The sequence below is a fragment of the Salvia miltiorrhiza genome, chromosome 1 (genome assembly GCF_028751815.1).
Source record: "Salvia miltiorrhiza cultivar Shanhuang (shh) chromosome 1, IMPLAD_Smil_shh, whole genome shotgun sequence".
Lineage (NCBI taxonomy): Eukaryota > Viridiplantae > Streptophyta > Magnoliopsida > Lamiales > Lamiaceae > Salvia > Salvia miltiorrhiza.
In genome coordinates, this window is record NC_080387.1 from 74808302 (window position 1) to 74833428 (window position 25127).

Here is a 25127-nt window from a genome sequence, read left to right on the forward strand (position 1 = left end):
ATCCCTCCAAGTTCTCTACTTATCAGACAACAATTTGGAATGACCTCTTCATTTGAATGCAAATAACCTCACTGGCCTCATTCCATCAACATTTACAAAAGGATGCAGTATTCAATCAATCAATCTGAATGGCAACAAATTGGAAGGCACACTGCATCAAACCCTAGTCCACTGCCAAGAACTGCGAGGGATCGGCATTGGTGATAATGAAATACGAGGCGTGTTTCTCCTTTGGATGGAAATGCTCCCTAAACTCCGTATCCTCGTCTTGAGGTCTAACAAGTTTGATGGTACGATGCTCGTGGCTTCAACGACAAAGCATCCGTTTCCCAAGTTGCAAGTCTTGGATGTATCAGGGAATGCGTTTGTTGGCTCGTTGCCTGATAGATATTTCAAGAATTTTCGAGGTATGATCGATGCCAAGGAAAATCAGACCGATGATGGAGCGAATTTGTTTCTAAGGTTTATAGAGTTGACACTCACCTTGAAAGATTTGGATCAGTTATTGCAGCGGCTGCTGATGACGTTTACAACTATTGACTTATCCTCGAATAGATTCTCTGGGAAGATTCTGGCTTTGGTAGGGAATCTTAACTCTCTTAGATACTTGAATCTCTCTCATAATACCCTAATAGGGCATATACCTTCATCTCTTGGGGAGATGAGTTTGCTCGAGTCGTTGGACTTGTCATCGAACAAATTGGATGGAGAGATTCCGAGTGAGCTGACTAGGTTGACATTTCTCGCGAAATTGAACCTTTCGATGAATAATTCGATAGACAGATAAATCATAGAATTAATTACAAGTTCGAAACTTGCTGTCTTAATTTTCAAATCGACCTAAGTTACTGTCCTAAAAAATCTTCTGACTCCTCCAATACTATGCCAATTCGCCAAACTTTTGATTTCAGAATGCAAAGTGTATCAATTATGTAATTAATTGGTTGTAGTTATATGTCAATTACCCTTTATATCTTATTCAGATTCATAAAACAAATGGATTTTAGGATAATTTTTGGAGTTGGACTCAGTCTCCCAAATATATGAGAAAGTAGAGAGTATTTTGTGCATTGGCATTTTAGGAAAAATTATATCTTTTGTTCCTTTTTCAACTGGCGTAGCCCTCCTATCACGTCCAACAACTCATATACTCCCTCCGTCCCTGAAATAACTTCCTCTTTTTCCTTTTTGGGACGTCCCCCAAATAACTTCCTCTTTCTTTCTTTCCATTTTTGGACAACTACCCAACTACTAATAATACTTTTATTTATTCTTACTTTTCACTTTTCACCACTCCCGATACTAATTATAACACATTTTCCCATCTTTCTACAATATTCCACAGCTACTTTTCGCAAGAGAAATGTAGTTTTTTCGCCAATAAATTCTCAACAGTTATGTCCTTCCATCACCTTAAACAACTACAGTTATGTCCAATTGCTATTCTTTTCTGATATAAATGGTGAATAATTCTTACTATGTCTATAACTTACAAAATATTACTACTGCATAAAAGTATATGGAGGTGTTTGGTTTGAGTGACAAGGCATGATTTATAAAAAAATTCACTTTAATCAAGTATTTGGATTTGCATGATTGGCCCACATCTAATCATCCAATTTAGTGATTATTTATCACCACAAAATTGAGTGTATTATTTAGTCTCTCCTTCAATCCTATCAATTTTATCAATCCTATCTATCTCATCCACCAAACCAAAAGCCCCGTATATGTATAAGCGCATGTGTGTAATAATATATACACACACGATATATGTATCAATATGTTTTTTCTTATGATAATGCTGGACGTTGGCGTTTTAATTTGGATGATACTCGCCGTTGTTTGGAGGACCTTGGCTGTGCTGGGCATGATAGCGCCGTTTCCTTTTTGGGTCGTGGGTTTTGGGGTGGCCGGGGTGAGTTTTTTCAAGTCTTCGGTGCGCTGGAACTTGGCCTCCCCCGGTCGTTCCCGTTGGTTGCTTCTCTTTTCGTGTGTTGAGTTTTATCTGACTCACGACGTTCCTCTTTCGTTTCTTGCTTTGGTTGTGATAGACGAGTACTATTTTTCCTTCGCTGGTGTTTTTCCCACAGGATTTTCATGTTTTAATGAGGCCCGACCCTAGTAAGATCGCCTGTGCTTGCAGTGGGTTTTCTTTTTTAGGTTTTTTCTTCTTCTTCAATAAAATTCTAATTCAGCAACTTAATTAATTAAAATTATTTTTTATATTAATTTTAGATGATTTTTTTCAATTTTATGAGTTTTATAATATTATAATTTTAAAAAATTATCTAATAATTAGTTCAAAAAATATATTAAAATGATAAATATTACTCCCTCCGTCCACAAAGAGTGAACTACAATTACTTGATTGAGCGTCCACCAAAAATTAATGTATCACTTTTCTTTTTGAGACATAACTTTACTTTGGCATTTAACTACAACTACTTATTTCTATATGTCCACATACTCAATTCTACTACAACCACTCATTTTTATTTAACACACATGTACCAACTATTTTCTTAAAACTCGTGTCCACCAAAAGTAGTACACTCTTGGTGGACTAAGGAAATACTATAAAATAAATTGAAATATGAATTTAAACTCATAAAAAATTAGTTATTAAAATAATTCATTTTTACGTGCGAATGCACATCATCATCACTGTTATAGTATCCTTAAAATTGAGTAAAAAGTAATCAAGGGTTAATAGTGTTTTATGTCCCGAAACTTTCAGCGTTTTCCATATAATGCCTCAGACTTTTATTTTCTCTTAAAAAACTCCGAACTTTCAATTTTTTCCACAAAATATCCCGCTATACAAAATTCGAAAACGGAAAGATGACAAAAACCCTCAAACTTTCAACGTTTTTCAACTATGGTGGTTCCTATTATGATTTTCCAATATTAATGACGGTCCCCAAAATATTTTAATCGGCGAGATAAGCCATCTTTTCATCACCGAATTTTGTATAGCGGGACATTTTATGGAAAAAATTGAAAGTTCTGGATTTTTAGGGGAAAATGAAAGGTCGAAACATTTTATGGAAAATACTGAAAGTTCTATACATAAAACACGGTTAAGTCAATAATCAATGGCCAAACTTTTATGTGTTGATGATAGTATGGTTTTAAAAGGGACACGCTTGCATTGACTTGACATGCAAAGTCTTGGTTGAATTTGACGACAGAGCCAGTGGCGTCAATTGTCATTAATCAGTTATGATGAGTTCATGACTTTTCTTCAAAATTAATTTCTCAATTTCACACGAAATTGCGTTCCCATTTAAGGAAGGTTCTCATTTAAATCTCTTACATTAGTATATATTTGTAGCTCAAATCTTATCTTGTCTACTCGCACATTACTACTTTTGAAATCTAGCCTCAATGGATAGGTCTTCCCAATTTTCCCTCCTTACATCACTTTTGCTACTTCAATGGTTTATGAATTATAGCTCAGCCATCTCAGATATCAACACCGATCGTTCCTCACTCATTGCCTTAAAATCTCAAATCACTTCAGACCCACAAAATATATTGACCCAAAATTGGAGCACTGAAGCCAGTGTTTGCAGTTGGATCGGAGTTACTTGTGATTCACGTTACAATAGGGTTACTCAGCTGAATATATCGTACATGGGTCTTGTCGGAACCCTCCCGCCAGAAATCGGGAATCTTTCTTCTCTGGTTTCTTTAGATGTGAACTACAACTCTTTTCATGGCCCAATTCCCCCATCTCTCTTCAACTTGTCATCTATAGAAATCTTGAATTTGTGGAACAATAGTTTGTCAGGTAGGCTACCTGATCTTGATATGTGCAAACACAATCTTACTTCTTCCGTCCCAATAATAACGTCCCAAATTTTCTTTTTGGGCGTCCCATGTCCCAACCCAAAAAAAGAAATAAATTACTTTATCTACTCTCTCTATCTATCTCTTAATTTACTTTATCTCTCTTACTTTTTCACTATTCTTTCTATGTATCTCCTCATTTACTTTATCTCTCTCATACTTTATCTACATTTTTTTAATTTGTGTGTCCCATTTTTCTTGGGACGTTACAATCGGGACCGAGGGAGTACTAATTATGGATTCAAAACTGAAACTTTTTGCTTCAAGAATTAACTACTCTGCCTCTAAGCCAACACACATAATATTTTAAATATGACGAAGTATCGTTATGACTAAGTAATGTTTATAGTTCATATGCCCACCAAAATATTTTTATCCAAACATGTATATTTTAGTAATCTCCATGGGGAAAAGAGGCTATTTGATTGAATATATGACTGCATAACAAATTGTTGAGTTACACGGTAAAGTTGGGGGGAAATACGGAGTTGCCCTCTACATGTTCGACGGAATGCGCCAAAGGGACGTCAAATTGAATGTGTGCTCGATGGGTATCCCAATCAATTGCTGCTACCTTCTATGCCGTGTGAAGATCGGGTTTGCGCTTCTGGGCAGCTTGATCAAGTTCGGCTGCGAACGGAATATCAAAATTTTCAGAACTCTTTTGAGAGGGGTTGTTTTAGTTGGTGAGAAAGATTATATGTGTTCAGAAATATTTTGCCTTTTAAGCTGTGACAAAGAAGGTTATATGTAAACTCAAGAACATAAAATATGGAGGAAAGAGGAATAGAAACACCTTGAGCATCAGTAAAATGGTAATAAAACAATATTATCTTAGAAATAACATAGCTTACTTGAATCTCATTGGGAAAATCGATGTTTGATTTTCTGCAACTCTGCATGTGCTTGTTTCATGTTGATTCTATCCCCGGGGGAGTCCGCAGAGCATTTCAGAGCCAATTCAAGTATGTATGATACACACTGCATATTCTTGTCAATCATTTCTTCCTCCAAATTCATGACTAAGTTGACATCTATCACTTCATCTGGGATCTCCGAAAGTGAGAGTTCTACCCATCTCTTTAAGCTCATATCTCCGCAAAACATATCATCACTAGGCCTTTTTCTCGTAAAAGTTTCAATCAACATCACCCCGTAGCTATACACATCACACCTTGTTGAAACTAGCCCTTCCAAACCATACTCTGGAACAACAAAAATCATGATGTATGCAGTAAGGAAGACACAATTAATTGATTGAAAGTGAAGTGCAATCAATATATTTAGAGAAACTTCACCTGGAGCGATGTAACCCAATGTTGCAAGCGTGTTGGTTAACACAAAGCTATCTCCATCGCATAACAACTTTGCTATCCCAAAGTCACTTACATGGGCAACCATGTCTTCATCTAACAGCACATTACTAGGCTTCAAGTCGCTGTGAACAATGGGCATTGAATAACCGTGGTGAAGATACTCCAAAGCAGATGCAACATCAATCATTATATTCAATCTTTCCATCATATTCAAGCAATAGTTGTGGGAATATAACCATTTTTCAAGGTTTCCCTTTGGCATATATTCAAGTACTAATGCCTTGAACTCTTCATTGGAGCAACTGCTTATGACGCTTGTCAGATTCCTGTGTCGAATGCTACGTAGTATCTCACATTTAACATCAAATATTCTTGAAATACCTTCTAGTTGCATATTAAACACCTTGACAACGATATCCTTCCCATTGTTAAGAATTCCTTTATAAACAGAGCAAGAACTCCCAGTGCCAAGTAAATTACTTTCATCGAATCTTTCCGTTGCTTGCAGCAGTTCATAATAAGAGATTCTTTCCGGCACAATGAATATCAACTCATCAACTTCTCTAGCCGTCTTATCTTTCCTTTTGTTTCTGACAATTACAAAGGCCAAAGAAACAATTGAGATGAAAGCCACAACCCCGAAAACAATAAATGAAGCTCGTTCCACCTTCTTTCTCTTTGATCTGTGATTAGAAATTGAAGAGCAAATTTGGACATGGAACTTGGGGATTCCACACAATGCCTCATTACCCTTAAAAGAATCCATAGTGAAGTTTCTAAAAGAACCTCCATTAGGAATTTCTCCACTTAAACTATTGAAAGAGACATTAAAGTAGTCGAGGTGTTGAAGTGTTTCTAAAGACTTTGGAATTGAACCAGAGAGGTTGTTGTACGACAAGTCGAGATTTGCCAAACTGATCATGCTTCCCATAGACACGGGAATAGAACCTTCTAGTCTATTATTTGCCAAAGACAGATCAACCAAATTCTGCAACTTTTCGATATTCCTCGGAATTGACCCTGACAACTGATTCATTGCTACATTTATATAGATAGCTGCTCCTAAGTTACTCATCTCTAGAGGTAGTGACCCATTTAATGAATTTGAGGACAAGTCTAGAACGTTCAAATCTTTTAGGCCCCATAAGCTTGATGGTATGCTTGAATTCAAAATGTTGGAGTCTAGATAAAGATTTCTTAAAGAAGAGACATTTCCCAGACATTTAGGAATTGGGCCTGAAAATTGATTCTGGCTCATAAATGGGTTGGAAGAACCCCTGACAGAGCATTGCCGACAAGTCCAAGCATCCGAAGAGTTGAAATGTTAAAGAGCTCATGTGGAATCGAACCACTCAAGCTGTTCAAGTGTAGTACTAATGTCTCCAAACGGTAAAGTTGGCCAAATTCAGTGGGAATAAGCCCTGCAAAACATGAGATTTCTAAAACACATATTGTAGCTAAACAGACAATTTGCATGAAAATTACTCTGTTGTACCTGTAAAATGGTTATCCTGGAGGTCTAAAAATGTGAGCGTTGTAATATTCCCGACATCCCTTGAAAGGTTCCCCGTGAATTTGTTGCGCCTTAGATATATGTTTTGCAGAGAAGACATATTCATGAAAATATTGAAATCAATTGAGCCCGCAATCTCATTCTGTTCAGCACCAAAAATTACCAGACTCTGAAGATGGCCAATCTCATGTGGTAGTATTCCTGGCAAAAAAAAGTGTCATGAAACTAATAAAATCTCATTTACATAAATTTATGTGATGCGGAACTTGAACCATACCACTCAAATTGTTACCACCAAGAGCTAAATACTGAAGAGATGTTAAGTAGCCAATTTCTGAAGGTATTTCCCCACTAAAAGAGTTGTAAGAGAGGCTCAATGCCTCAAGCCGTGAACATTGGGATAGATTTGTGGGAATCACGCCAATGTGTTGATAGTAAGGTTTTAGAAGGGACCCGCTTGCATTGACTTGACTTGGAAAGTCTTGGTTCTATTTGATGACAGTGCCAGTGGCGTCAATTGTCAATAATCAGTTATCGTGACTTCTCTTCCAAAATTTTTTCTCAATTTCACACCAAATTGCGTTCCCATTTAAGGAGGGTTCTCATTGATGGCTACGTTTATTTTGGTTGTACAATTTACGTTAAAAAATGATACTATATAAAAAAAAATGAGAAAATATTAGTAATATTTTTTTTTTTCATTTTTTATCATATGTTACTAGAGATGAAAAGATGAAAACATGTTAAAAAATATTTTCACACTTCTATCCAAGGGTAATATTATCCAACACTGGAGATAAAATGAGCAGCCCGAGAAAAAAAATTCACCCTTTTGGGAGAATTTTTTTTATCATAATAAACATATGAAAATAGTGAAAAACGAGGGAAAATATACATTTTCTCTCATTTCCCATCAAAGTAAACGCGCGCAATCTCTTATACAACTTCAAATCATCTTGAAGATTTAGATTTGGATAATGGATGATTTGGATTCATAAATATAAATAAAGAGAAATATGTGAAGAAAAAATTAATATAAATGTGAAATTGTGAGGAAGAGATGGAATTTGTGTGTGAGGATATAGTAAAATGCTCTTAATTACTTCCCTATTATACATTTGTTTTTTGGTTTGATTGGTATATATTGATCAATTATCATAACATCATTAATTATTTAATTTCTACATATGCCTCTTTATATTTATGATTCACAAAAACTTGGGTACACCCAGGTGTACCGTACAATCGGGTTGACTCGCACCCAAAATAGTGTTATTTATGCGATTTGGGTCAGGATATGAGTTCGGATCATGGTGCGGGTTAGGATCTAAGTGAGGGTGTAACCTGGTTGTACGGTACACCCGAGTGTACCCAAGACCACCTGTTTATGATTTCATTATAATTTCATGCAACTTTATAAACTGACAGGTAATATTCCAAAAGAGATTGGTTATCTTACTAATTTACTAGGTTTGGGAATGAGTTTCAACGAGTTCTCAGGCCCTATACCGGCAACTATTTACGGCATGACTTCTTTGGAATATTTTGACTTTGCGTCAAATAAATTGAGTGGATCACTGTCAAAAGATATTGGAAACATGACATCCCTTCGAAGAATAGGCCTTGAAAGCAATAATTTAAGTGGTATGATCGTTATTAATTCCACCACTCCATTCATTTTAATAGTTTATTTATGTATATATGTTTGTTCTTGTGAAATATCATCAGTTCAATTATTCGCGTGCTTATAGAATATAATTATAATTAATGATCATGATCAGCTATTTAGTTTGTGATTATAGAATATAATTATAATTAATGATCATGATCAGCTAATTAGTTTGTGATTTCATCCTTACTTTATAGGTGAAATTCCAAAAGAGATCGGTGATCTTACTAATTTCGAGCGATTGAGTATGTGTTGCAATAGAATTAGTGGTTTGCAATAGAATTAGTGGTTTAAGTGGTATCATTCTCACCCTTTCTCTCTTCCTTTTTTAGTCAAATTTTTTATTGCTACTAAAAATTGTGAAGCAGTGTCCCAATATATATTTTTTGGTTCCACTATTAAATTTGTTGTTTATTTAAAAATAAAATTTATTATAATATAATAAATCATAATTAACATTTATTTTGTTGCATGGATATTGCTTTAGGGTTTATTAGGATTACTTAAGAGTACCAATCCATATAGATACGATACTTGGTTGCTATTTATACTTTAATTACACCGTGTTAATTGCGGTATTTTTATTGCTAATAAATTGGTGATCAGTTTGTTTATGGCCGACATGGTAGTATAACTTTTAATTACCTTTACGATATTGGTTGCACAAATACTTGTGTACCACCGGTGGCATCGTGCAACCGGGTCTAAAATAGTGTTATTTCTACGGTTAGGATTATGATATGGATTCAAGTTAGGGTATGAATCATGATTTAAGTGAGGGTGCAACCCGGTGGCACGGTGCCACCGGTGGTACACAAGACCACCTCTATTGGTTGTAGGTATATGTCAATTATCGTTTGTTTCGATTGATGAAATAGATAAGATTGATATGATTAGAGAATAATTAATTAATTTATTTAATTTTAATGTGATAAATAATCTTTTAATTAAATAATTAAAGTGTGGTTTGAGTTATTGATCATAAATCAAATAACATAAATTAAATATTTAATTAAATTAAATTAAATTATTTTATCAATCATATCTTATTATTCAAACCGAATACTTCGTACATAATTTGTTCAGATTTATAATAGAAATGGATTTTAGGATCATTTTTGGAGTTGGACTCGGTATCCCAAATATATCTTGTGCTTGCTTTTGCATTATGGTCCAAAAAGTGAAGAAAGCTCAGGCCCGGCCCATCACATCCAACAACTCATAGTGTTATACTGTTATTTTATTTAATCCAAGAATTGGAACACATCTATAATTAATTTAACAGTCTCATAGAAAGTTTGAAGAAAGTAAAAAATTGTGTTTAGACGTCGAAATTATTAACACGCCCAAAGATGAAAACTTTTCAGAATTCAAGACCCAGCTGACGTGGAATTCCTGAGGTAATTTCTTTTTGGTATTTTTATAATGTAGTATGATTATTTTTGTAAAATGATCATTTATAAGATTATAAAAAAATAAATTAGAATTGAGGAATTTTTTCACGAGTTTATAAACTATTGAAATTTATTTTACACCTTATAAATTGTTTAAAAGCTTATTTAATGAACACTTTTTAAAAATTTATAAACTCTTAAACTATTTTAAGGAATTTATAAACTCAATCAAACACCCCATATATAAGAGCATCCACACCGGCGAGCCCAAACTTCCGGGCTCGCAAGTAGACCCCATCGGTCCGAACCCCACCTCCTGCAGCAGCGAGCCCCATTTCAAGCGAGCCCTACCTTCTGTGCCCAAATTTTTGACGATTGGTGCGTGCCCGGTGCGCGGAAGGAAGCTGAGAGCGCGCCTCGTACGTGAACGCGGCATTGGTGTGGGGCTCGCGCGAGCCGGGTGCGCGCCCACTCCACAAGCCTCCACTGTGGATGCTCTAAGCAGGACATTGTGTCAAGTGTGCAATTTAGCATAGTTATAAACTCCTAAACTATTTTTGTTATTTTAATCCTTCCTCAATAAATATGGGGTTTTAATTCATAACCTTATATTTTTAACTTTATTCGCACTTAATAATTACACAAGAACTCATTTAACAAATTATTTAAAAACTATTTAACAAGTCAACTTTGAGGTAATTTTCCTCACTTTATACACATCGACCTCTCAATTATTTATTAAAATTTGTGCCCTTCAAGTGTGTAAGTCTATAAATCCACGTACTTTATTTTCACCTCAAATTTTTATAATTTTCGTGAAAGTTCATGATATATTTTTATATTTTTAAAAATTAAATTATTTTTATAATATTCTTGAAAGTTTAAACTATCCTTTTGTCAAGATCAATCTATTTTTATAAATAATTTCAAGAAAATAACCCATAAAATAATTTCATAAAGAAAACTTTATCTTCATTGTAATCAATTTGATTTGAATCATCACACGATACTAAACGTTTTCTACAATATTCCACAGCTACTTTTCGCAAGAAAACTGTAGTTTTTCGCCAATAAATTATTTACCTCGCTCAATTAATAGAGAATTTTATGAGCAATGTCACCATCATGATTAAGAATTAGGTCGTCGATCACAATGGAAAATTTATTTCCATCACAATTCTTCCTTCCATGAAATAAACAGTCTACTTTTCTCATGAGGCCTCCAATAATTCAAAGTTACTTCTCCGTGTTTTCCATATAACTCGTCCAAATTCAAATCTCCTAGCTTCCTTGACCTTAACCAACTACAATTCTAGTTGACATTCTTTTATGAGAGAAATGATGAATAATCTTTACTGCTCTTTCCGTCTTAGAAGAGCACGCTCATTTTTCTTTTTTGTCCGTATCACAAGAGTATGCATAACCCATTTTTGGATAGACGACGAAGTGCAGCTTATAGTTGATAAGATGTTTCCCCTTCAACCATTAGGTTGAGGGTTCGAGTCACCACAAGGGAAAATGTGGAGCCATTATTGTTACTTTTTGATTTGGAGAGAAAAAAAAAAGTCTATCTTTGGACATGATACTTATTTCTAATGCTCATTTTCAATACTTATTTACAATTTTACTAATATGACTCATCATTATTTCTCCACTCCACTCCCAAAAATGAACTAATTTCTCCGCTCACAACATACTCATCTAATATTTATTAAAACTCGTGCCCAACAAACTAAGCATGCTCTTTCGAGACGAAATTTACAAAAAGTTACATAAAAGTATAGGTGTATAAGTGTATATATAGAGAGAGAGAGAGACACACACACACACACATATATATATATATATATAGGGGCGCGCTCCAGTGAGACCCCATATTTTTCGTGAAACACTAGGACAATGAATAAGACAGTATAATACTAATGAACAAAACGTATATCTAATGAACAAGATGTATATATTGATGAAAAATAAAATTTAAAAAATTCGTAATGAATAAGACATATATACTGATGAACATGGCCGTATATACTGATGAACAATGCAGTATATATTGATGAATAACAAAATTTAAAATATTCTGCTCCCTCCAGGATTCGAACCCTGCGAAAAAAAATCACCCTCCAGATACAATATCAGCCATAGGATTGATAAAATAAACGCACCGGATCGTGTCCTAGATCTCACTAAAATTAGGGGGTCTCATTGGAGCGGCCCCCTATATATATATATATATATATATATATATATATATATATATATACTATGTTTTATTTATTTCATATCCTTTGATCATATATGTAGGAAAATTCTTACAAATTAAGTTTGCTTTTGTTTTTATAAGTATTGGATTTTAAGTGTAATTTTAAATTGTTCAATATGTCAATTTACTTTAATTTGTATTGTTTTTTCAAAATATGTATCTTAGTAATGTAATAATCACATTAGATCTAGTTCTACATATAATTTAGCGCTTAAAACATAAAAAATCTTCTATTCACATAAACAAATTGGTAAGAATTGTCATAATTTTAGGATTTAGATTCACATTCTAACAATTCCCATCACTTTCTCATGTCATTAATGTTTGATAGCTCCACAAGTGGGAAGACTTTTACGAGTCTTCTCCATGACCTGTGATTCTCTTGTGTGGTGATGCAATTTCGAATATTATTTGTATTATAATTGTTGGCTTGTTTAATTTTTAATTTTTGGTCAGATAATTAGATTATAAATCCTATGTGACTTATATTATAGTCGCATAGTGGCCTAAAGTCCAGTATAGTATTAGAATTAAGCTTGCTTTTTGCAATTCTTTAAGCTTATATTATATATATAAGATTAGGTTTTATTGAGAAGCTGTAAATGATATTAATGAACATATCAATAAATTCTTTGAACTTCTCAATATAACTGATGAATCCACGAATCTATTTAATTTGTTATGGGAGATTAGATTTGAAAAAGGACCAGCTTTCACATTGACTTGACTTACGAAGTCTTCGTCAATCTTCAGTAATGAGTCACGTAGTTAATATGACATGTCTCACTTATTTGGTGTATCATATATTTCGTGTTTTATTTTATATCTTACTCTTAACTTTTTATACTTTTTTGTATATATTTTTTTCAATCTCAACTCATATAGTATTTTTTTTAATCGAAGATTGGAACACAGCTATGATTAATTTATGTCCAGTTGCTATTCTTTTATGATATAAATGGTGAATAATCCTTACTATAACTTACAAAATATTACTATTACATAAAAGTATATGGAGGTGTTTGGTTTGAGTGACAAGGTATGATTGATAAAATAATTCACTTTAATCAAGTGCTTGCATGATTTGCATGATTGGCCCACATCTAATCATCCAATTAAGTGATTATTTATCACCACAAAGTTGGGTGAATTATTTAATCTCTCCTTTAATCCTATCAATCTTATCAATTCTATCTATCACATCCACCAAACCAAACGTCCCTATGTGTATAAGCGCGTGTGTGTAATAATATATACACACGATATATGTATCAATATGTTTTTTCTTATGATAATGCTGGGCGTTGTAACACCCTAAAATTTACTAACCAAAAATGATATTTTCCTTTAAAACCTCAAGCAACATAAAAGTAAATGAACCTGAATACGACTTTGTTTTAACCAATCGAAAACCTAATTAGCAAAAATAGGTTCAATTTTAGGAAAATTCGCCATTTCAGAAAAACATCTACCAAATCCAAAATAACCAAATTCTTCTACGTCAAGTTCAACGTTCACCAATAATTTAAACCAACTACGAAAAGATTTAGAGATAGTCTAAACGACTCAAAGAAATTTAACGATCATAAAGTCTAATCGTTCAAGGCAGAACCAAACACCAAAATAAACTTCACCACACCCATTCCGCCACGCTGCTCCCAACTCCTTGACCTGAAAAATAATTTAAATGAAAGGGGGTGAGCACAAAAATGTATCCAGTGGTGGGAAACAATAAGAAAATAAGATTATTTATCCAAACGTATATTAAATTGTGGAAATGATACTCATTCACAACCTGCCTCACCATCATTGCATAAATAACACACCTTGCCTCACCGGCAAGTAATCCAGCCTCACCGGCATGGAAACATATACCACATTACCTCACCGGCAAGTAATCCAGCCTCACCGGCATGGAAACATATACAACATTGCCTCACCGACAAGTAATCCAGCCTCACCGACATGGAACATAATCAAGATTGCCTCACAGGCATCCATTCCTGCCTCACTGGCACGGAACATAAACAACATTGCCTCACCGGCAAGTAATCCAGCCTCACCAGCATGGAATAATAACCAACAGGCTCAACTGTGCACAGGACCATGTCATTCGCGTCGTCCACCAATCAGTGACTCACCGTCACGTTGCCATAAGCATCAATGCGCATACTCTCCGTATGCAATCAAATTTGTATCTTAACCACAATATACACATTGGATTTATAGAAAATATTTCATAAACAACTTTAAATCACGTGGCATTTGAAAATACATTTATCGAGTTAGAAGAATTTCACCCACCTTAATGTTAAGCACATGAAAAAGAACTCAATCAATTCTATGACGAGGGTCTTAGTTGCGCCGCACCTAATCCAACCAATATATTAACATTATAAGGGCCAATATAATATATATATATATATATATATATATATATATAGGGGGAAGTTCTATGGAAACACAAAGTTAGATGGAGAAAGGAGACGTAATCTGGTTCGTTAGATCAATCTTGATCAATGACTGAGATTAGAAATTAGTATAATTAATACTCCCTCCTTCCCAGCTTTTAGTATCCAACTTTCCTTTTTTGGTCGTCCCACATTTTAGTATCCATTTCTATTTTTAGTAAAAGTAGGTGGGGCCCTTACTCCACTATAATTATTTTATCTCTCACATAATTAGTGGGACCCTTATTCCACTCACAACACACCAATCACTTTATTAAAATCCGTGCCGTTCTCAACTGGATACAAAAAGCCGGGACGGAGGGAGTATAATAATTGATTTTAATAAAATTGGTAAGTTTTATAGCATCCCTAAACTTACTCTCCCTCATATCTCTCTCTCTCTTCTGTTTTCCTCTTTTTCTTCTCTCTCTCTCTTTCCTCACACAGCCCCTCTCTCTCTCTCTCTCTCTCTCCTCACACATCCCCCCTCTCTCTCGTCTCTCATCTCTCCTCAATTTACTCCATTCTCTCTCCTCTCTCCTCTCTCCTCTCACACGTAACTTCTCTCTCTCTCTCTCTCTCTCTCTCTCTCTCTCTCCTCTCTCCTCTCTCTTCTCTCTTCTCTCCCGTCCCCTCTCTCCTCTCTCTTTCTCCGAACTTGTAGTTAATTTTATTGAACTTGTAGATATAGTTCAATGAACTTTTAGTTTTCTGGTGTTGAACTTATGTATGCATTTTAATTTTTTGGTGTTGAATTTGTAGATATAGTCCAATGAACTTTAAGTTTTCTGGTGTTGAACTTATGTATGTATTTTAATTGAACTTATGTATGCATTTTAATGAACTTGTGTTGAACTTGTGTTGAATGGTGTTGAAGTTTTCTGTGTTTAATGGGGGCGTTCGGCAGAGAGAAAGGGATAGAGAGGGCAAATCGTGAGGGAGAGAGAGATAGATGAGGGAGTAGGATTGAACTTGTAGATATAGTTTTATGAACTTGCAGATATAGTTTAACGAACTTTCAGATATAGTTTTATGAACTTATGTATGTATTTTGATTTTATGGAGGCAGAATTTACAGAGGGAGAAGAAGAGAGAGAGAGAGGGGACGAGAGAGAGAGAAGAGAGAGGAGTGAGGAGAGAGAATGAGAAGGGAGTAAATTTAGGAATATTATAAATCTTACCAATTTTAATTATTTTCACTTTTAATCTCAGCCCTTGATGAAGATTGATCTAACGAACCAGATTACGTCTCCTTTCTCTATATAGGGACTATTTCTATTGAATCTAACCCTATATATATATATATATATATAGGGTTAGCTTATATTGAGATTTTAAATATTTTGAGATTTTGAGATAAATGAACATATCAATAAATTCTTTGAACATAACCAATATAACTGATGAACATATGAATCTATTTAATTTATTTAAAAAACACGCCACTTGTAGGGATTGAACCCTAAACCAACGCGCGTTCATAAAAATTAATTGACAAGTTCATCAAAATGTACTTATATGTTCATTTATCTCAAAATCTCAAAATATATATAAATCTCAATTGAACCAATTCCTATATATATATATATATATAAGCAAACACTTATCGAAACTATTTTGTAGGAGTCTAAATATTATTAATAAGAACTATTAATAATTAATCCCTCCTATTCTAAAATCTATAATCTGACATCCAAATAAATCAACATGTGCCCCAATACACCAATACATAATCTTTTCCCAAGCATATAATACTAAAAAAAAATTATTACTTAGTTAGTAATGTACAAAAACTATTACTAAACGTTTTAGGGTCATTTTCCCAGTAATGTATTTATATGCCAATTATGACGCTTTAGATCTTGTTCACATACATAGAAGAAAGGGATTTTTAGGGTCATTTTTGGAGTTGGACTCAGTCTACCAAAATCGACCCGGCTTCGGAGCGCCGCGGCGGCACCGGCACGTCCCTGGTGTTAAGCGAAGAACCGGTTGGCCAGTGAGGCGGTCGAGGCGGCCGCCTCATTCCCTCGACGAAAATAAGGCCGCCGTATATATATGTCTATGTATATATATGTATATATATTATTGTTTTGTAGATTAGTTTAATAATTTGAAGTGGTGCAGTGGTAATACCTCTTTTTTCTCTTTGAAGGATCAGTGGTTTGAACCCTTCAAACTCCAATTTAATATTTTTTGGAGCTTTACTCAGATGCACATGTAACGCTTCACAGTAACAATATAACGTTAAAAAAAGACAATAAATCAATTAAATCATAGCAGTATCAGCTTTTAAAAAATAATAGAACAATAAACTATTGATTAGTATACAAAGTTAAAAAAAAAAAAACAAATACCATATAAACAATAGACAACGTTAAAAAAAATAATAACAGAACAGATTAACGTTAAAAAAAAAGATAACAGAACAGATCAATAAAATCAGTATACATTAACACTAATCTCCTACATTATCTATATAAATACTTATCTCCTAGATTGAATGGATTAAGTATATTATCTATTAAAAGTAATTTGTTGGAACATCTCTTGTTTATAAAAATTTAATAAGTACTTTTGCAACTGAAAAAGCAAAAAAGATGAAATGAATTATTTTTCCTTCGCCTCAGGCCCCAATTCTCTTGATCCGGCCCTGATGGGGGAAGAAGAAGAGAAAAAGAAAAAGGTGAGAGTGTTTGGGCCGCCGGTTGGGCGTGGGGTTTGGGTAGGTTTTTCTATTTTTATATTTGATTTTGTTTTTATTTTTTGATTAAAAATAAATAAATTCTTATTTTTTACCTAATTTTAATTATTGTAATATTTTTAATTTTAAAATCTTATATTTTATTTTAATTATTGTAATGTTGAATTTTATTTTTTTACTAAAATATTTAATTTTAAAATAGAAGTGTAAAAATGAGAATTTAAAAACCCCTATAGAACCTTTATATTGGAGAGGGGAGGTGCTAAGGTGAGGACCATCTTATAGAGTCACTTTTAAGCACCTCCCATTGGAGATGCTCTAATTAAGTGAGTTACGCGCTTGATCGTAACATCTACTTAATTACAGTTTGGTGACAAAACAATGGGTTGAAAACTTAAAGTCAAGTGTGCAAGTCTTTCAATTGCTACAACAATTAATTTCTTATATATGGTGCTAAGGTGGGGACCACCTTATATAGGGGGTTTGTTTGTTTGTTTTGAAAGGAAATATCTATATAAATAATGAATAATTTTGGAGAGTTAATTTAAACTTATTTAAAATTATGATTGGAGTAGAATTTTTGTATAATAATAATAATAAAAATAATAATAATAATAATAATAATAATAATAATAATAATAATAATAATAATAATAATAATAATAATAATAATAATAATAATAATAATAATAATAATCTATACTTATTATAAAGAGTGAAATTTTGAGATAGCCAAAATGAATCATAAAACACAATTTATGGCCACTAATTGAAAAAGTGTAAATTTTGGCCCTTTTTAATGATTTCGGACGTTTTTACCCTTAATTGGGCGGACTGGGTAGGGTCAGGAGCGCGGGTCGCGTGCCGGGTAGGATCAAGCACGCGGGTCGCGTGCCGGATCGGGTTTGGCACTTATGGCACTATTAGTGTGGTGCGTCGTTTTACACCAAAAATATCCGGCAGTCAGCCGGTATGCCCACACTGCGCAGACAGCAGCAAGCAAAATCGTCTCCCAAGGGATCGGCGAGAATTCTCCTAAAATCCAACCTGTAAAGAAACTCCAAAAACGAGATTTATGGGGAAAATATTGAGAAAATACTAAAATAGAAATAAATAAATAAAACCCAAAAGAATTGCAAAGGTTCTAATCCTAAATAAATAAATAGAAAATTCTAACAATTAATAAAGAATTCCAGCAATCAATTAAGTCCACCCTAGCTTAATTATTCCGATCATTGATGCAAATATAACTTTAATTTATGCAAGCAAACCAGTTATAACCACCGAAGACGCTTCTGACGTGATCTTATTTCTCCTTAATTATTTGGTAACCAGGAAGACGCTTCACTAATTACTACCCTAATCGACTGACAACCGTAAGAGACGCTCTATAGGTTTAATGAGCCGACAGCATTAATTACTAGAGAAACCCGATTCAAAATCAATAAACTCTGACGCAGGATTATTGAATTAAGATTGCTTTTCCCTTGACCCTGATGTGTCAATTTACCACTAATCAAACCTAAACCACAATTACGGATGGCCGGTTCAATTGGTTGTATAATTAATTCTAACCCACTAAATATTGCGCACTACTTAATGGATTAAAACAATTAATAACGATAAACACAGAGAATCACAGATACAAGCATAAAAATAAAGTATAAGAACAAATTAGATCTCACAGAATAATCTTGCTAGTGCTTCCCTAATCGATGCTGGAATAAACGAATTAGCTAGAACGCATAAACAAATAAATAAAGAAAATTAAGAAATAAATTGCGAAGAACAGATGAAGAAAAGAAAACTTGAATTAAATTGCTCCAAAATCACGTCCCAGCTGCTCTCCAGAATGGGTGGCGTCTATATGTGATGTCTCTCTAAGCGTGTATCATCACAAATATATATATATATCTATGGAAATAACAAACCTAATCTAATAAAGTAATATAAAAAATGGCCCATGGGCCTAACTAAAGATATAAGGCAAAATGCAGCCCTTTTAAAAGTCAAAGCCCACTAAAAGAAAGTAAAAGAGATATCAGTCGCCCAACTCTCGCCAATTCAGCCTTAATTTCGGACATCACAGACAGTATGGGCACACCGCACAGCAAACGCGCACAGATTCAAACTCTTCAAAATTCGATCCTCTTATCCAAAACCTATCAAAACCATGAAGAATATTTATTAGTTTCACAATTAAGTCCAAAAGATAATAATAAGCAGGAACTAGGCATTTAAAATTCACCAAAAACACTCAAAATATGCGTATAAAATATGCCCAATCAAACTCCCCCACACTTAGACAATGCTCGCTCTCGAGCATAAGAAAAACAAAACAAAGGGAAGAACAAAACTCAAGACACAAACAAGACAAGACAAGACGCAACTAACGACGACTAGCCATGGCAACAATCACAACAAGCAAATCTCAAAGTTAGAATAAGATACAATCATCATTTTTCCTCAAACCATTCTTGGAATCAACAATCATGTGCATTCACCCTTCATTCGAGTCAAAAACGTGAAAATCAATCCAGCCTCACTAAATTCGCTCAAATCTCTCAATATCAAAAGGTAGGTAAATTCACACACATGCAACTCGACTCTATCCATTATAAGTTTGCCACTATGTCAATATCTTCAATTCGAAAACTGAACTTATCCATGAATCAATAGGTCTTTCCACAAGGTTGTAATGGGGCTCGGGTGCATAGGTAGGATAAACAAAAGTGGATAAACAAGGCTAATAAAACCAACACAATGCAAGTAGTTCACCACATTCTAATCCCAAAATCAAACTAAATCAAATCAACCCTTATTCCCAATACATAGACATTCAAACTCCAGCATTCTCTTTTTTTTCTTTTTTTTTTCTTTTTTTTTTTTGTTTTTTTGTTTTTTTGTTTTTTTTTTTTTTGAATTAACATCATAAGATCACCTCATTTTTAAACAACCAACAACCTCTTTTGTCAATTTCAATCCTCAATCATTCCAACCAAGCACTAAATTTCAATCAACCTTATTCTTCCAACAAAGTAATATCACAAAACAAACCACTTGCATCATGCTGGAAATGGACAAAGCAAGGCTAAAAGAAGGCTAATGGCTAAAATTTTCGAGGCTTCAATCATATATAACAATAAAAAGGGTTAAGGCTTCAAAATGGCTTACTAATGGATATTGAAAGGTAGGATATTTTTAAGGCCAATGAGGTTCATTCCTAATGCCTAAATCATCTTCACAAATGAGTCCAATTGGTTGTTTAAAAATTTATTATGGCAACATGGCAAACCGAATATCAAGAAGTCAAGAATGCATAACACTCATCGAAAACAAGCAAGGAGCATTCAAGTTATTGCTCTAAAGGCTCAATCCTCACTATATGAGTGGTTTTCAACAAAATTGCTCAATTTGCACATTCGTCATCCTCAAACACATATGGGTTTCAACACATTTTTGTATCATCCAAGAAAACAACCATACAATCCATATCAATATGCTCATCCTAACAAATCGAAATGCTCGCATGAAAAGTTGCCATAGACAGACTCAAAAGGAAGACCAAAACAAAACATGCACACAGACTCAAGACAAAAGACATAAAAACTCCCCCACACTTAAACAACACAATGTCCTCATTGTGTGGGGAAATACTAAGAACAAAGACACAAAACAAAGAAAGCATAAAAGACAAGAAAAAGAAAAATAAAATAAAATAAAATAAAATAAAATAAAAACGAAAGTAAACTAACAAAAACTTCCCTGAAACTGGATCAATCATCAGGTGGTTTCAATTTCCGCTTTGGCAGTTTCACAATTGAAGGCACAATCTGTCCAGTGCTGGTCGGTATGGGCATACCGCGTGACAGATGCTGAGTGAGAACGTCATTGGTGGGGTTCAGCTGCACTTTACACCCTTGAATTTCATCATAATATTCTGGTGGTTCTTTATTCATCGTGAATATTTCCAGAATCTCATTTTCCTCATTTCCATTCTTATGTTGAGCCAACCTGAAAGGAAAAGTGAGAGAAATTAATGCTTTAGAATTATAAATTTCAGATTCAACACTTACCTCGGAAGAAGAGAGATTTTCATATTGTTGTGCCTCTTCGACAACTTCATCATTCTGAGCACTTTCTTGCTCTTCCTTCTCCTTTTCATCTTCCATGGGCTTTGGATCAAAGAAATCTTCCTCACTCATTAAATGCATAGCATAAACATGCTCCTTGGAATGTACTTCTTCTTGAGATGGAAGTTTTCCACGATTTACTTGCAACTTGTTCACTTGAGTGGTGAGCAGAGTGATCTGTGTGCCCATACTACCCAACGCAGCTTGCGTCTCTTGCTGGAAAGCTTGCTGACTTTGCACCAAATTGTTAACAATCTGGCTGCTCTGTGCCAGACTCTGAAGAATATCGCTCATACTGGGCTCAGGGCGGTCGGTATGGGCATACCGCCCAGCCTGCGGCTGTGCGCTGGTGAAAAATTCAGGCGAATGATTCCAGCTGAAATTTGGATGATTATCCTTCTGAATTTGAGCTCCAACCAGGCCTCTAACTAAGGAAGTTAGAGCATCGAGTTTCTCATTCACACATACATCTTCTGCTATGTTGATCGGCCTGTACCTATCATCATCCCCATCCTCATATTGTTGACCATTGGTGACCATATCAAAAATCAATTGTTTTGCTTCATCTAAGGTCTTGTTGGTCAAACTTCCTCCACAAGCAGCATCAACAATCCTCCTGTCAAAAGAAGACATACCACGATAAAAATAATTAATGAGCAACTGATAATCAGAAAATCCGTGGTTAGGACATCTATGACATAATTGTTGAAATCTCTCCCAATAATCAGACAAACACTCGTGTTGCCTCTGCTTGATGCTACTAATAGCTATTCTTAGATTTGCAGCCTTTGATTCTGGAAAGAATTTACGCAAGAACTGCTCCTCTAAATCGTTCCAAGTTCTGATTGAGCCAGGTGATAGATCTAACAACCAATCTCGAGCTCTACTCTGCAATGTATGAGGAAAAGTTAGTAATTTTAAATGATCTTCAGGAAAACCTTGAGGGCGTAAAGTAGTGCAAACTAAATCAAATTCAGCAAGATGTTTATGTGCACTCTCTCCAAGCGAGTTGCTGAATTTTGGAAGAACTTGAATAAAGTCAGGCTTGATTTCAGCATTTTGCTTAATCGTGGGCAACACAATGCATAGCGGATGATTTCTCTTGTGGCGGCCCAACTCTCTTATCAACGGTGGTGGTGGCAGAATGTCATCACGGTCATCATCCCCATCTTCAGACATCTCAATTTCAGCTATAGATCAAACTCAAACAAAAATAAAAAAATAAAAAAAAACAAATCGAAATAATAGGAAAATTACTACTTAAAAACCGATCCCCGGCAACGGCGCCAAAATTTGGTGCGTCGTTTTACACCAAAAATATCCGGCAGTCAGCCGGTATGCCCACACTGCGCAGACAGCAGCAAGCAAAATCGTCTCCCAAGGGATCGGCGAGAATTCTCCTAAAATCCAACCTGTAAAGAAACTCCAAAAACGAGATTTATGGGGAAAATATTGAGAAAATACTAAAATAGAAATAAATAAATAAAACCCAAAAGAATTGCAAAGGTTCTAATCCTAAATAAATAAATAGAAAATTCTAACAATTAATAAAGAATTCCAGCAATCAATTAAGTCCACCCTAGCTTAATTATTCCGATCATTGATGCAAATATAACTTTAATTTATGCAAGCAAACCAGTTATAACCACCGAAGACGCTTCTGACGTGATCTTATTTCTCCTTAATTATTTGGTAACCAGGAAGACGCTTCACTAATTACTACCCTAATCGACTGACAACCGTAAGAGACGCTCTATAGGTTTAATGAGCCGACAGCATTAATTACTAGAGAAACCCGATTCAAAATCAATAAACTCTGACGCAGGATTATTGAATTAAGATTGCTTTTCCCTTGACCCTGATGTGTCAATTTACCACTAATCAAACCTAAACCACAATTACGGATGGCCGGTTCAATTGGTTGTATAATTAATTCTAACCCACTAAATATTGCGCACTACTTAATGGATTAAAACAATTAATAACGATAAACACAGAGAATCACAGATACAAGCATAAAAATAAAGTATAAGAACAAATTAGATCTCACAGAATAATCTTGCTAGTGCTTCCCTAATCGATGCTGGAATAAACGAATTAGCTAGAACGCATAAACAAATAAATAAAGAAAATTAAGAAATAAATTGCGAAGAACAGATGAAGAAAAGAAAACTTGAATTAAATTGCTCCAAAATCACGTCCCAGCTGCTCTCCAGAATGGGTGGCGTCTATATGTGATGTCTCTCTAAGCGTGTATCATCACAAATATATATATATCTATGGAAATAACAAACCTAATCTAATAAAGTAATATAAAAAATGGCCCATGGGCCTAACTAAAGATATAAGGCAAAATGCAGCCCTTTTAAAAGTCAAAGCCCACTAAAAGAAAGTAAAAGAGATATCAGTCGCCCAACTCTCGCCAATTCAGCCTTAATTTCGAACATCACAGACAGTATGGGCACACCGCACAGCAAACGCGCACAGATTCAAACTCTTCAAAATTCGATCCTCTTATCCAAAACCTATCAAAACCATGAAGAATATTTATTAGTTTCACAATTAAGTCCAAAAGATAATAATAAGCAGGAACTAGGCATTTAAAATTCACCAAAAACACTCAAAATATGCGTATAAAATATGCCCAATCATAGTGCCATAAGTGCCAACGGAAATCCAAAATAAAACTAAGTACAATGGTCCTTTTGGCACTTATGGCACTAAGAGTGTCATAAGTGCCAAGGAAAATCCAAAATAAAACTAAGTAAAATCTTGGCACTTATGGCACTATTTGTGCCATAAGTGCCAAAGAAAATCCAAAATAAAACAAAGTAAAATGGTCTTTTTAGCACTTATGGCACTAATAGTGCCATAAGTGCCAACGGAAATCCAAAATAAAATCAAGTAAAATGGTCATCTTGGCACTTATGGCACTATTAGTGCCATAAGTGCCAAATGTGCAGAACAAATACAGAAACAACAACAATAGAATCAATAAATCATGATGTGAAGAAGCACATGAAACAAACAAAAAAACCCTAAATATATCATCTAAACCCTAAATGGATAATCTAAACCCTAAATGGAACATCTAAATCCTACGGGGAAGTGTTTAAAAAATGGCCCATTTGGCACTTATGGCACTATTAGTGCCATAAGTGCCATACGCGCAGCACAAATACAGAAATAACAATAATAAAATGAAGAAATCACGATGTGAAGAAGATGAAGCACATGAAACAAACAAACAAACAAAATATCGCACCAAAACTCATCGGATGACTATAAATTCGTTGAAAGCGGCAAGAGAGAGAGAGAGAGGGGACGAGAATCGTCGGATCGGGGGTGGGGGTGGGAGTGGGGCAGGCAGTAGGGAGTAAAAAAAAAAATTTGGCATGGGGGTGGGTGGTCGGGGGAAGGGGGGTGGATGGGTGGGGTTGGGGGTCTGGGGGGTAGACAGGCAGGGGGATTAAAAAAAAAAAAAATTTGGCTTGGGGGTGGGGGTGGGGGGGGTGGGGGGTGGGGTGGGGTCGGGGTCCGAGGGGTAGATAGGGCAAGGGGAGTAAAAAAAAATTTTTTTTTTTGGCTTGGGGGTGGGTGGATGGGGGGTGGGTGGGGTCGGGGGTCTGGGGGTAGACAGGGCAGGGGAGTAAATTTTTTTTTTCTTTTTGGCTTGGGGGTGGGTGGTCGGGGGGTGGGGTGGGTGGTGGGGGTGGGGTCGGGGGTTTGAGGGTAGACAGGGCATGGGAGTAAAAAAAAAAAAAAATTTTTGACTTGGGGGTTTTGTCGGGACCCTCCCACCAGAAACCGAGAATCTTTGACTCCAGCTT

General features: G+C 34.9%; 3 protein-coding genes across 4 annotated transcripts in view; 1 reads left to right on the forward strand and 2 right to left on the reverse strand.

Annotated features, from left to right (window-relative positions):
- The window catches only part of LOC131006179 (receptor-like protein 52), a 74522-nt gene that overhangs the window by 34285 nt on the left and 15110 nt on the right, over nt 1-25127 (forward strand). The window lies entirely within an intron of this gene.
- On the reverse strand, nt 3361-6277 carry LOC131006182 (probable LRR receptor-like serine/threonine-protein kinase At3g47570). The gene is made up of 3 exons (XM_057933363.1): nt 5154-6277; nt 4710-5060; nt 3361-4485 (listed from the first exon to the last, which is right to left on the reverse strand). Exons 1-2 carry the CDS (start codon nt 6244-6246, stop codon nt 4717-4719), a joined length of 1437 nt encoding a protein of 478 aa, XP_057789346.1. The 5' UTR covers nt 6247-6277; the 3' UTR covers nt 3361-4485; nt 4710-4716.
- Nucleotides 18958-23940, reverse strand: LOC131006183 (uncharacterized). Its single transcript, XM_057933364.1, has 2 exons — nt 21241-23940; nt 18958-21178 (listed from the first exon to the last, which is right to left on the reverse strand). Exons 1-2 carry the CDS (start codon nt 22474-22476, stop codon nt 21164-21166), a joined length of 1251 nt encoding a protein of 416 aa, XP_057789347.1. The 5' UTR covers nt 22477-23940; the 3' UTR covers nt 18958-21163.